The sequence below is a fragment of the Protopterus annectens genome, chromosome 5.part0, assembly GCF_019279795.1.
Source record: "Protopterus annectens isolate FY-2018-M chromosome 5.part0, PAN1.0, whole genome shotgun sequence".
NCBI lineage: Eukaryota > Metazoa > Chordata > Ceratodontiformes > Protopteridae > Protopterus > Protopterus annectens.
The window spans coordinates 1,032,014,998-1,032,029,169 of NC_056735.1; the positions used below are offsets into that span (position 1 = coordinate 1,032,014,998).

Here is a 14,172-nt window from a genome sequence, read left to right on the forward strand (position 1 = left end):
AACAAAGGCTTGTTGTGTTAGCTATTGGCTTCTCGTGGTGCTAAGAAATGCATCATATTTTCTTTTGGCAAATCCATCATCAATATTGCATATCATATAGATAACATTCCACTTAAATGTGACAAAGTCACCAAGTACTTGGGTACCTAATTTGATAAATTGTCTTTGACCACCATGCCTCTTTGTGGTAATACAAGCCTTTTACCTTGCACAACTTATCTTCCCTGGTATTTCCCCAAGTTCCAGAGAAGTTGTAATCCCATGTTATTCCTCATGTATCAGGCCTTTCAATTAATATAATGTATTCTTCAACCTGTAAGTTCAACAGTAAGTTCCCAAACCAACTTGAGAGACCTCAGCATTTCCTCACTAAAAAGATTGCATATCTCAGTACATGTTGGGAAGGTGGCCTAATGGTTAAGGTGTTTGCCTTACAAACACAAGGTGCAGGGTTTGAGTCCCACAAGGGATAATTGGCTTGGTTTAAAATGGCTCACAAGAGCAGTTAGCTTAGTATTAACCTATGAACGTCATACCAGCTCATAAGGGGTTATCTCTGAAGAGTCTTCTGTGTTATGAAAAACCCAGCACTATTTGAACTCCTTCACCTTATCAGAGGTAAAGCAAACTCCTGCTCTAGAGACATAAAACTTCACTGCCACATCAACATTACAAACGATGCAACAGTTATTTAGCTCAAAATATACCCCATTTATGAAATATGCTGTCATTTTTAGTATGTATTCTCTTTACTTTACAGACATTAATCAGTTTATTTTTCTTCCTTGTTATTTGCTGGGAATGATGTCCTTTCTTTTTTTTTCCTATATGTTCTGAATCCTCAGATTGCTGAATACTTGCATCGAGAATTCCAAAGTTGTCAGTGGTATTTTGTTCATTAAAGGTTGCATGATCTTTACTGACAATAGACACTTCCTTTCCTAAATGTGTTCTATTTGCTCTTTACCTAACATTATTTATCACGAGTCTAGTCATTAATATATTAACAGCCGTTCTCCAAGCTGTGCCAATTGCACAAGTGCAATTGTCATTAGTAAGTCTAGATTTACTACTAGTAATAGTAAGCAAATCATCCAGCTTCTGATATGAGGATCACAGATCACCAGTGTTATCAGGTGCTACCTTTAAATATACATAGCATTTATTACACTGTACAAGATACTTGTGCTTTAGCAAATAATTAATAGCATACTAATTTAAGGAATCAATTTTTAGCTGCAAATGAATAAAGAATTGTAAAAGAAAAGAGTAATAAACATGTTACCACAAAATTCATAGAAATTTTAAATCAGTTTATATGAGAAAAAATCACACTAACAATATATAACCAAATATTAAATTAAGTAGAGTAAAGTAATTGCTCTGACCACATCAGTTGGAAAGTTGCACAAAAGCTGGAATTCCTTTACATCACACACAAACTTGCGTACACCCTTATGCTCACTGTCGCTCATACTTGCATTTCTTTTTAACAGTAAAGATCAATAAATTGCAAACCAACACAAGATTGCTTCATATAAGCTCTGGATTGTCCTCTCTGCAGTTTATGTGAATTTATAGCTGACTAGACACTTTATGATGGCTAGAGTTTGTCTAACAGCGACAGTGAAAATTAGAGGTAAAATAAATTATCAATGAAAGTAAATCTTATCCACAAGTTATCTCTTTCTTCCAACAAACTCTGAAAAACAGTAGTACAAAATATAAATCAAAATAAATCTTGTCTTACCAGACAACTGCACAGTCAATTACATGCCAACACAGGAATGTTTCAGGTAAGTTATTGGGCAAAAAGAATGAATGGCTAATAGCAAACTTTTTCCTGGGATATGTAGGGAAAAGTTAATAAAGCACACTGTCTCCCAATAGTACTGGGTTATTTGGTTGAGTTTTTCATGGTTTCCTTGACCACTAGCTTAGTATGAACTTATGAACCTATCTTTAGGTAAACCTATGTTCAGTTGTTCTAAGGAACAAGTAAAGGAGAAAGGCTTAAGCTTCGGCTTTATATCCAAATTGTTGCCTCTTCTTGGAGTGGCAACCCTAAATTGATATTGTATTATTCAATTGTGCAGCAGATTGCAACTTCAGAGCAAAATACTGTTAATTTTTATGCATTTTCACTTCAAAAGGAAAAAGATACAACATATGGCATAATTTAAATAAGTCTTCCTTATCATTGCTGCAGCCTGAAACAAGAACATTTTTATCCTATAAGCAGTTAGTAGCCATATCTGCACACTTGTTAGCCAGTTCACTAAAGAACACCTTTGACTTACTCTAGCCAACGCAAGATTGCTGCCTTTAAAACTGAGATTCCATTTACTACTAGGCTCCCTTGTTTTCAAACTGTTAAAACTTGAGACTTTCATCTTATTAGCTGGCCACTTAAGACCTAGGTCTTAAATCTATCATCTTGGATCAGTTCCCCCTGTGAAACCTCACTCTAAACACCTCTTCTAAAACTACATATATAAGATCATAGCTTCTCTTTCATTGCCCCAAAACTTTGTTAGTCCCTGCACCAATCAATTCAGTTGCACACCATTTTCAGAATGAAACTGGAAAAAATATATTGTAAAAGATGCAATATGCACCTGCTTCCTAACTCCAAATATTATGAAACCTCTGAGTTCCCAATTCCCCATCGACAATCTGTCACATCATTAAGATATACTACACAAGCATACCATGCAGGTGTGCTGTAGCACCCCTTCCCTTAAATTCATACCACATCTCCAATACCCCTTTTCTTTTCTTCTGCCTCTCCATTTTTCTTCTGTATTATTGTTTTGTAAACTTACCCTAAGTTTATTAATATGTGGTATAAAAATCTTAAGAACTTCCTGGAACATAAGATGAAAAGGAAGGAAAAAATATGGAGGGTGTTTTTAAATGTTATAATTGAAATGCATAGATTTATTCCGAACTTCTATGAGGACTTATGCACTAAAAGTGTTTTTATATGTGCATCTGGCTCTGTATTTTATTTTGCCAATTAAGTAATTGTTTTATAGTCAAAACTAATAGTGAATTACATAGTATAATTTATGAGCAAGGTATTAAAATAGTAAACTGTTAAATGCTCTATACAAACATTCTATCATGTGTAAAGATTTCAAAATCCTTGTGTTTTCAGTATAAGAACAAGTTCCCATTAGTACGGGGGGGGGGTAGTAAAGACAGTGATTTAGAGTCTGCAGTGTACAAGTGTCAAATTACTTTAAATTCCAATAGAGGTTTTGTATTGAAAGCTAGTGTTAATTTTAGAAGTGCTTTAAAAGTAACAGAATATAAATTAAGTGTAAATAGTTTTTATGTTTCTTTTTATAATCCTGGAATTTGGGCATGTGATTTCATACACTCCATATAAACAATACTGTTCAAGTATGTATTCAATTTGATGAAGTCTTGTGGTTTATTTTAGTGATGTTTGATATAGATAAAAGTGATTTCCAAAAAAAATCTATTATCTTGGTATTTCAGTTCTCATTTTCGTCTGCTTAAGAGAGTGTTTTTGAGTGCATTGTTTGTAAATGTTGTATGTAATTTTTCCAAACAGCATTCCAATCACTTCAGTTTACCACACTGTTGTTTTCATCATACACATATTACATATTCCTATGACTGTGCTTCTAAATTTAATTCAGAACTGTGATTGTACTATGTCGATACACTATTTTGTGAAACTTGCTAAATCTTATGTGTTTTAACAACTTGGCTATACATAAAAATAACAACTGTGACTTTTCTAAAATTGTAATAAAATCTTCTAGTGCCTGTTACTGTCCTCAAATAAAATACCTTTGTTAAACTTCTTAACTGTTCTTTGTATAGATTGTATATTCTCTCTTAAAGATGTTAAAACACTGAATAATTCTCTTCATTGTATACATTGTATTACCCTTCTACACATGTGAAGTGTTCAATTGTGTTGTATTCATCCTGATTGCCTGAAAATGGTCAAAGTTGAATCAATGCTGTACCTGGAAAACAAATTTGAATTACTGAATGAATAAATAAGTATGCACTCACAAGAAGGGTTTGAGTATGAAACACCATCTTCCTGAAAATCAACGTTACAAAAGAAGAAAAAATGTCAAAATTCAAAAGGATGAAAAACTTCTTTTTTCTTGTTTTTTCAGGGGAGCAACCTCCTTGAACTTATATATACCAACTCCAAGGAAGAAATCTCCCTAAAGAAGTGAATCATTGCCTTCACACATTTAGAAATCGTACCAGTAATGATTTCCTATGGGAAAAAAAGCATTTAGCATTATGCTATTCATCTTTTTTCTGTGAGATACTGATGCTTGTGCAATTTCACCTAAGCATGAGTACAGAAGCCATGAAAGAATAGTACCAAAAATCTTAGACTGGAAAAATATCTGTAGGAAAACAGGTACTGAATATGAAGTTGGGATCATAATATGTCTGCATTGTGACAGGTTAAAAGGCCTGCTCAAGAAATCTGTAATAATTTCTAGTAACCATTTGCATTACCCATCCTTACATTTATAAGCATACCTTAAAATGATTTACATTTACTAAAATGGGATACTAACATGTTTTCTTTGTTTTTATTATACCAGAAAGAACAAGAGGAGGCAAACTTTTACAAGCAGTTCAGAAAAAGGAAGGTATAGAATTTCAGCTTGACTTGTCCTGATATCTAATTTACTAAGTTTATATATATATATATATATATATATATATATATATATATATATATATGTATATTTAAAATGTGCTGATGTTTCAACATACATTAAAAAGATGTACACAGGAGTAGTACAAGAGTCTTAACTTTTTTCTTTGCTTTTAATGTTGTAGGTGGTACAACAGGAGGTAAACTTATCCAGACAATTCATCAAAAAGAAGGTGGAGTATAATAGTATAACTTGTCTTGAAAAGTAATTTATTTAGTTTTGAACCAAAATACTCAATTTGTTGATATTTGTATTATCTCATATTCACTGCATTTACTTCTGTCTTAAAATTTATTCTCTTTAATGTTTTACTAAAAACAATTCCCATGTTATATTCGCTAATGTTTACAAGCACAGAACAGTTTCCTTTTTTCTGGAGGTTATTTGATTCTTTTTAAGGAATTTAGAAAGAACTCCATTGTTTATGTTAAGAGCCGCAGTAAAAAGGCTCTGTTTTCATGATGCTGTATTTTACAATTCAGAGACACATTAATTGCAGTGAGGAAACACTTCATTACTGGCTAAATTGCATGTCTATGAATCGCTGTTAACTACCAAGAGTGCAAATCAGCACTTTCCTATGGTAGTTAACAGTGGCAGACAATGAATCAAGTTACAATAGACCCCACTCTCTCATACACATACACATAGTAAAACACACGCACACACACACACACACACACACACACACACACACACACACACACACACCTTCATACCTGTCCTGCTGTCAGAACGTCCCCAATGTTTCCTTTTTCCCTGTCCCTGCTCAGTCATTAATGCCAGACATTTAAGATTCGCACCTCATTTCCATCAGTAAACACCTTTGAGTTCAAAAGCTGTTATTCTAGTGACTTTCTAAGTGAGTCAGAAAATTAATAAAAATCCATGCCTTTATCTTTGTCTTTGTCCCACCGTAACGTTTGGCTTTGACTGCATTTCTCATGCTACCAGGTTGAGAAGTATGCTTTGTGTTCATTGCCCCTCTCCTTTGTAACTCACAAACGGTTGCATGTATTGAATTTTGCTTGAGATCTTCAATATATTATAAAAATCTTTGCTGTACTAAGTTTTCAGCTAGTGTAGTGGTTTAATACTCATGTTTCCTTTGACAAACATTTAGGGTTTGAAACTGTTTTCCTCTTTGTAATTGTTTACATTATTTTTCTTATTCAATTCTTTTTTATTTGCATATATTTTTTGTTACATCCCTAGTGTCTAGTGGTGGTGTAGAGGAATAGTATCCTCAATGAGAGGGTGCAGGGCTTGAATCACTTTTAATGTCTTTAAGGCATTTATTTATTTTATTTACATTTGTTAACTGGGATAGTCTGACTGGATGTATGTCCGTTTTCAGCAGAGGCCCAGGGAGAAAAGCTCCACATTAAGACAATTTATAAGACAGAAATCTTGTCCATATACAATACAGATAATGTCAGACAGGTAAAACATTTCAAATACAGGAATATTTCTATAGTACTGTTACAGTAACATACCAACATAACCGACTAAATAAGTTAAAAATGTTGAGTAAAAGGATTAATAAACCAATTTTTTTGCATGTTACTTATAATATCCCTGGTGTCTAGTGCTCCCCCTGATCCATATAATTTTTCCATTTTTTAAGTTACATTATTATTACTTTGTTAAAGTATTCTCTTTTATGGTTAGTAATCCCCCTTACATAAGTGCTGTTGAGGCATGAGATGTTTAGAGTTCTCCATGCTGGCTAGTGTTTCTCCCTTATCCATATTCTGTTTAAGTGCCATTCAGGCACATAATGTAAGAGATCCCCATGGTGTCCAGTGGTCCTCCTATCCCATGTCTATTGAGTTATCCCTAGTAGCTAGTGGTTCCCTCTGACCCAATGTTGGAGGCCTTGCTCAGTAGTCGAGAGGAGTGGGGATATTTGACAGCCACCCCATCAAATGCACATACATGCACTTGCATACACACAAACACACATTCACACATTCATTCCATACACACACATACAAACACACACATGGACACAATTTATGTACCTCCTCACTATCCCCTCCTACTATGACCTTCCTGACACACATTTACACGTGCAGCCCCTAACATTTACATACACACACACTAACACTAACACACACACACACACACACACACACACACACACACACACACACACACACACACACACACACACACACACACACACACACACTCCTGACTGTACCTTACCACTAAATGCCTAAATACTTACTTCTACCACAATGGATGAAGATGGCTTTTTGGCCGTGTTCCTTACCATGAGCTCCAAGGAGCAGACATGCTAAGTTACACATTTAATTCTCACTAGTCCTTCCTATCCCCTCCTATTGTACCCAACACACTTCAAAAAACAGCTGAAAGTGTTCCTTATGACCAGTTGGCTCTGCCCATGTAGTGGACCTGGCTAACCTCTTCATACCTCTATTTAGCACTCTACTTCCTCTATAATCTACCCACTTTCTTACCCTCTTCTTCTTCTCCTCTTCTCCATCCAACCATTTCCTTTATAATTTCACACACGTACATTATATCTTATCCCTGCACTATTTGTCTCCTTTCCTTCTTCCTACCTAACTTTCTCCCCTACCTTACCTCTCCACCTATCCTCATCCTTCTTCCTCCACCTTTCCTGCCGATTCACCTCTTCCTCTTCTAGCCTCTACCCCCCTCCTTTCTTGGTTTCGGTCTAGTGTTTTACTGCCCCTCTCTACTTTCTCTTACCATAGTCTACTTCTTTTAAATAGATTTAATCTAATTTTTTACTATGATTAGTAATGCGCCTATGATGTTTAGAATTCTCATGATGTTTATAATATGTTTCCCTATGTAGAATTCTTATGATGTTCATAATTTTTGTTTTGTCCTTCTCTAAATCTTGTAAAATTTGTCTGTGGAGCTTTTCTCCCCAGGACTCTACTGAAAATGGCTTTATTACCCCGTTAGACTATCCCGGTTAATAAATATTAAATAAATAAAAAATAAATAAAATAGTTGAGTAAATACCTTCCTGGAGGCAGTTCTGAGGGAGAACACATGGGTAATTAGCATAAGCTTCTCCTCCTGAATGCCTCACTAGCATTTAACATGGACAAAGAGACATCTTACGGCACTGCTGCATGTCTTTGTGTTGCAACACCATGGTAGGGTTGTCTCTGAATTGGAAACGTTTATTACAAGGGTGTACACTTAACAGTAATCTATTTGAATTAAGTCCCTTTTCTCCAGCAGACCACTAACTCCATGTGCAGTTGCTTGTTTACAAATTTTCTGTCCATTGATTTCAAGGACATAATCCCAATAATCACTGGTACTTGACAAAGTTTAATTTTCATTCCATCTTTGCTTCCAGTCAGTTGTGCTGTGGTCTGATGTCCCATTAAGTATCCTGCATTGTAAATAAACAAACTTCTTACTATAACATTGTTACTCATAATTTTTATCCCATATGTCTCCTTTATGTCATACACTATACATGTTATATGGATGAGACGTTAATCACAAAGAAAGATCCAGAAAGTGGGAAATCTATCTAGCATAAATTCATGCCTGATGCCCCTGACAACAAGTAACCTGGCAAGTAAAATGTTCCCAGCCTGCTAACTTGTCCTTTATCCCACAATACTTTACTCCTTCAACACTTCTCTATTTGTTTTCAATTGTAAAAGCTTTATAGAACTATAGGTTCATATAGGTAAGTACTCTGCTAGCTGTCCTTACAGGCCATTTTTTAAAATATTTCTTTAGCAGAAAGAAATGGACCCAGGTTGTGTTTTGTAATGTTTAGGTTTATTCATAATGAATTTGAAGTGCGGTGAGCACAAAACGTATTCTTGAGCAATTCCCTTTTCATTTGGATACATTTATGGATTGTCTTGATGCTTTTCCTGATATTTCATACCCCTATCTCCTTTGTACATAGTCTTTCCATTTGTAAGCTCATATGCTATGCCTATGACAGATAGTACCTGTTTACCAAGTGGTAAGAGGTACAGCATTGTCCTTGCTTTTCATTACTAGGCCATAAAACTACTGTTCAGTTTGTTTTGAGATCCAGGAACAGTGGTAAAAGCTGCCATAAAGATGCCTCATAAGAGTTTTTTTCTTCATAACTATTTTTAACAACAAATATCCTCTTGGCTTATAAATAGGTAAATTCCACTCACATGACAATTTTGCCTTTTACTTCTTTTTTTTTTACTCCGTGTTTTTATTAATCTTTCAAATAATTCCATTGTATAATAATCTTAATACATTTTCTGATAAGTAAAACAGTATGATTAACTATATACAATATTTACAGTTGGCCTGAAATTAAATTATTATATTGATCAGTCTAGTCAAAGTAACATCATATTAATGAGAGATCATTTGCTCCTTTTTCTTTTACTCTCATTAAGAGTTTGAATTCCAGTTTAGTGTCTCAATAAGTGATAGTATTTTTTCCCATGGATTCTTGTTCCATCTTCTTGGTGCTAATCTTAGTTCTTTTACTCTAGTTTCCAGTAATGCAGTTTCCTTCAATATTAGCAGAAATTCTTTAAATGATGGTTCCAGATTTGATTTCCATTTTCTGGTGATACATTTTCTAGCATTTGCTAGAATGTTTCATAGTAGGTAGAGATTGCTATTATTTAAATCTAAATTCTCATTAACATTCAACATAATTAGAGATTTACTTACTACAAATGTATCTGAGAATATGGCTTGTATGAAATTGCTGACATCTTCCCAAAATATTTTAACTTTAATACAGTTATGAAATACATGTATCCAATCTGCTTTACAACTCTGCAAGCATCTCCAACATGTAACATTATTAGAAGTATTACACTTTTTTTAATCTATTTGGCATAAAAAAAGATCTGTGCAAACATTTCCATGTGTAAATTCTCCAAAATTGTATGTTGGATGTCAATTTAACAGAATTTAGTATTTTGTTTTTGTTTTCCAGGGATAAATTTATTGAATGACCTTTTGTTATATGATTCCAAACTTTTTGATTGATTTTAACTTTATAATTTATTAAAATTTTATGTAATTTTGATGTCAGATTTTCCCAATTTTGATTATTGTATACTATTTCATATAAATGAGTTATAAGTGTAGGTTTATCTCTAAAAGAAGAATTGTTAATTATTCTGCATAGATCATGTGAGTATTGTAATATGCTTTGTAATAATACCCAGTCTGATGTAGAGAGATTATAAGTTTTTATTATAAGCTGACTATCCAAAACCTTATGTTCATTAATGCATTGTTGCCAGGAAATGAATTGTTTCTTTTCTCAAGTAATGAAAACCGTCCTATACATTTTGTTTGGAAAATTTCTTGTTACACTGAAAGGATATAAAAGTTCTAGCTATAACTTTATATCTGTATTAGAAGTTACAAATCTTCTAAATGAATTATACATATCATTTAAGTATTTTAGATTAGTAGGTTTTGTTAGATTATATTGAAGGCTAGCACATAAGATATGCCATGGTTTATTAATATGATTGTCTATCATTAAATTCTTTAAAATGGTATTTTATTTGAATAAATAACAGTGTGGAGAGATTTTCAGTTAGAAGAATAGCACGGATCTATCCAATTTATAATTATTTTAAAAATGGAGGCTCTAATATAAGTTTCAATATCCAGGAAATTGATTCAACCTAGTTTCCGTGGTCTAATGTTGTGTGTATAAGCTATTCTGCTTTTGTCAGGATGCCAAAGAAATCTTAATAATAATGTATTTATTTCTTTTAAAAAATATTTGTCTGGTATTACTGGAATAGCTTGTGCTATATATAGGATTTTTGGAAGTAATATCATTTTTATTACTTGCAATCTATCTTCAAATGTTATATATATTTTGTTCCATTTTATTATATTTGACTTTATTGTGTCTATGATTTCCCTGTAATTTATATTTAATTTTTTTCTAATGTTGTACTTAATGTTATACCTAAATAGTTTAAAGTGAGAGATTGTTTACCAATTATATGATTATCATTTATTTGAAAATCATTTTTTATTCAATATCATAAAATTTGATTTCGTTTTGTTAAAATGTAATCCTGAATTTGAATAAAATTTATCAACTTGTATATCTAATTCTTTTAATGAATTTTTAGAAGTAGATGTGGTAAGAAGTATATCATCTGCAAATAACATTATTTTTGAATTATATTGATTATATAAATTTATACTCCCTATTTTGGGATTGTATCGTATTGAGATGGCAAATATTTCAATCGCTAATGCAAATAATATGGGGGACATGGGACAACCTTGTTTTGTTGCCTTTTGTCAATATTATTGATTCAGAGGTGAAAGGTCCTAATTTTACATATGCTAAATTGTTTTTATATATGTTCTTTATTAATGAAATAAAGGAGCTAGGAAACTCATAATATTCTAATATTTTGAACAAGAATTCCCAGTTTAAGGAGTCAAAAGCTTTCTCTATATCCAATGCAACTATTAAGGCCTCTTGTTTTTCTCTATTTAAATAGTCAATAATAGTTAGTATTCTTTGTATATTATCATAGGTGCGCCTATTATGTATAAAACCTGTTTGATCTTCATTTATAATTTTTATCATAAATTTTTTGATTCTATTGACTAGAATAGCCATAAAGATTTTATAATCATTGTTTAGTAATGAAATTGGTCTATAGGAACTGCAGTTTGATGCATTTTTATTTTCTTTTATTATAGGAGTAATTAATGAGTATCTCCAAGATGGTGGAATGGTGTTGTGTGTTTGTATTTCTATTAAGGTTTTTTGGAAGACTAAGATTATAGATGATGGAAAGATTTTGTATATTTCAGTTGTAATACCATCCATTCCTGGAGCTTTATTATTTTTGCTTTTTTTGATTTTTCTCTGAAATTTCTTTAAGAGTAATTTGCTTTTGAAGTTCTAATTTTAAAATTTCTGGGATTGTTTTAATCAATTCGGGTTTCAAATCTAAATTAAAGTTTTTTGTTTGCGTTCCTTCTGTCTTATAATGTTCTGTAAAATGGTTTTTAAAAGCATCTAATATATCACTTATATCTGACACTTTCTTGTTTTTCCTTCCTTCATGTATAATAGTAGTAATGTTATTTCTTTTAGATTGTACTTTAACTCTTATCGCCAAGTTATGCATATGTTTAGGAGAAACAGCATATGAGTTTAATTTTAATCTTTCTAGTGCTAGATTAGTTTTATGCCTTAGAATTTCATTAAACTTTTCATGCAGATCATTAATTTTCTTCTTATTAGTCAGTGCATTTGTTAAATTATTATTATTTATTTTTATGATTTGATTTTGTATGTTGAGTAATTCTGATTCCCATTCTTTTAGTTTATTTTTGTACCATGTGATAATTTTACCATAAATATAAGCTTTTAAAGCGTCCCATACCATAACTATGCTGATTTCATTAGTGAGATTAGTGTCTAGAAAGAATTTCAACTCTGTGAGTAGCCAAGGTTTAAATTATTTTAGTTTCATAATATATGAATTGTTTGGAAGTTTCTAGAAGGCCAGTGCTTGCTTGGGCTAAAGGGAAGTCTCTGTGTTCACCAGTGGGAGTGGTTAACACTGAACAGCCTACCTGTCCCTGGAGGAGTGGTTACTACCTAGAAGTTGTAGTTTTATTGGCCATTTTGGGTCAATTCTAAACTCCTTGATCTGTCTCTCTTAAAACCAAGCTGCCTCATGGTTTTGGCATCTTTTCAGGCTTGCTAGTTGTTGCTGAAGCACCTACCAAGGGGAGAAAATGCTGAGAGAAGAAAAGGAGCCACTTTTGTGATTTTAAGTATTTTCTTCTGATTTTTTGTTAAGTTTTACTGCTTTGCCGCCTATTTGTTGGCATTTTCCAGCTTGCTAAAGTTTATATCTGTAACAGTAACAGTACTTGGAACACATCTAGAGCCTGTTTACTGCATTTCCTGTGTTGCACTTAATTTAAAATTGTTTTTTCTCTAAAAACTGCATTTTACCTGATTTTGGCCTAGCACTCAAGTGTGGGGTCATTTATTGCACTGTTGTGATTATTTTGCTGCTTGTGTATCTCTGCTACCTTTAAACTGCAACAAAAAGAAAAAAAAAATCTTGCTTGCTGGAGGGACAGATTCATTTCCCAGAGGCTCCCCTCACTCTGGAATAGAATCCCAATTCATGTTAGACATACCCCCTCGCTGACCTCTTCAAGTGAAATCTGGACGCGTGGATGGGAAATCACAAATTCACCCCTGGGATCTCTTCTGTGTCCCTGCTAGACAGAGGCACAGTAAACTAATCTTAAAAGCATACCTTCTGTGACCTACTTTACAGAGGCACAGTAGGCTAATCTAATAGGGAGGCAGAAGCCAAATACACTCTGGCTAGGCTTATAAATTCCCTAGGGCAGATAGCCTAGTATCTACCTATGAACCTATGAACCTATATGCTGGAATTCTTGTCATTTGTATTAATTTTTTTAAATTTGTTTGAATATTAATAAGGATTGCTCTATGATCTGATAATGAACATGGTATGATTGTAAAACCATTTATCTTCGCATCAAGATCTTGTGCAACAAAAATGTTATATAGTCTTGTTTGGGTTGTAAATCTGTGATCTTGGTGCGAAAATAACAGTGAGTTACTTTCTCTTAATTTGAATGTGTCTATTAAATTGTGATTTTCAACCCATTTTTTGAGTAGCTTTGCTATAGGAGTTATACATAATTTTTTTTTGTTGGTGGTCTCTGAATTATCAAGAATGCAATTAAAGTCACCACCTAATATGAAGCTAATATGTTTTACTAATAAAGTCTAGATGTTTCTTTGTCGTACTTTTTCCTATTCCTGGGAACCAATAAAGATTTACTAATGTCCAGATTCTATTATTGAATTTTATTATAACAAGTGTTATAAGCCCCTCTTTATCTTCATAGCTATTAAGAATTTGGGGATTAATGATGTTTTTTTCTCCATAGTATCCTAACTCCTCTAGTTTTGGTTTTATGTGATGATTGCACTATTGTTGTATACTCATTTGGATTCCATAAATGCTTTTCATCATCTTTAAAGTGAGTCTTTTGAAGAAATATTATTTGCGCTTTTAAATATTTTAGTAGGTTTGATCTTTTCTTTGGATTATTTAAACCATTTATGTTCAGTGAAAGTAGTCTTAAGTCCATGTTTGTTGTTGAGTTTCATGCTTGCTAATATTTATATTAATATTCAAGTACATTTTATAGTATTGTATTTGGAACAAAATTCTCATTTCATGTATCATAAATAGACTGAATCTCTTTTGTAATACTTTTATATTGATGTTCATTTCAGGCCATGATAAAAAAGTGTAAAATGATTTAAGTAAAATTATTTTGATTAATATAATCTTTTCTTTCAACCTTACCCCGTCACACATAGAATGATATACATTCCTAATCTGAT

At 32.7% G+C, this 14,172-nt stretch overlaps 1 protein-coding gene across 1 annotated transcript in view; it reads left to right on the forward strand.

Annotated features, from left to right (window-relative positions):
• ECRG4 (ECRG4 augurin precursor) overlaps positions 1 to 14,172 on the forward strand; it is a 250,916-nt gene that overhangs the window by 97,365 nt on the left and 139,379 nt on the right. Inside the window, exons 2-3 of the mRNA XM_044071776.1 lie at positions 4,614 to 4,661; positions 4,855 to 4,902. Of these exons, the coding sequence (XP_043927711.1) occupies positions 4,614 to 4,661; positions 4,855 to 4,902 (96 nt within the window). The remainder of the gene's footprint in view (positions 1 to 4,613; positions 4,662 to 4,854; positions 4,903 to 14,172) is intronic.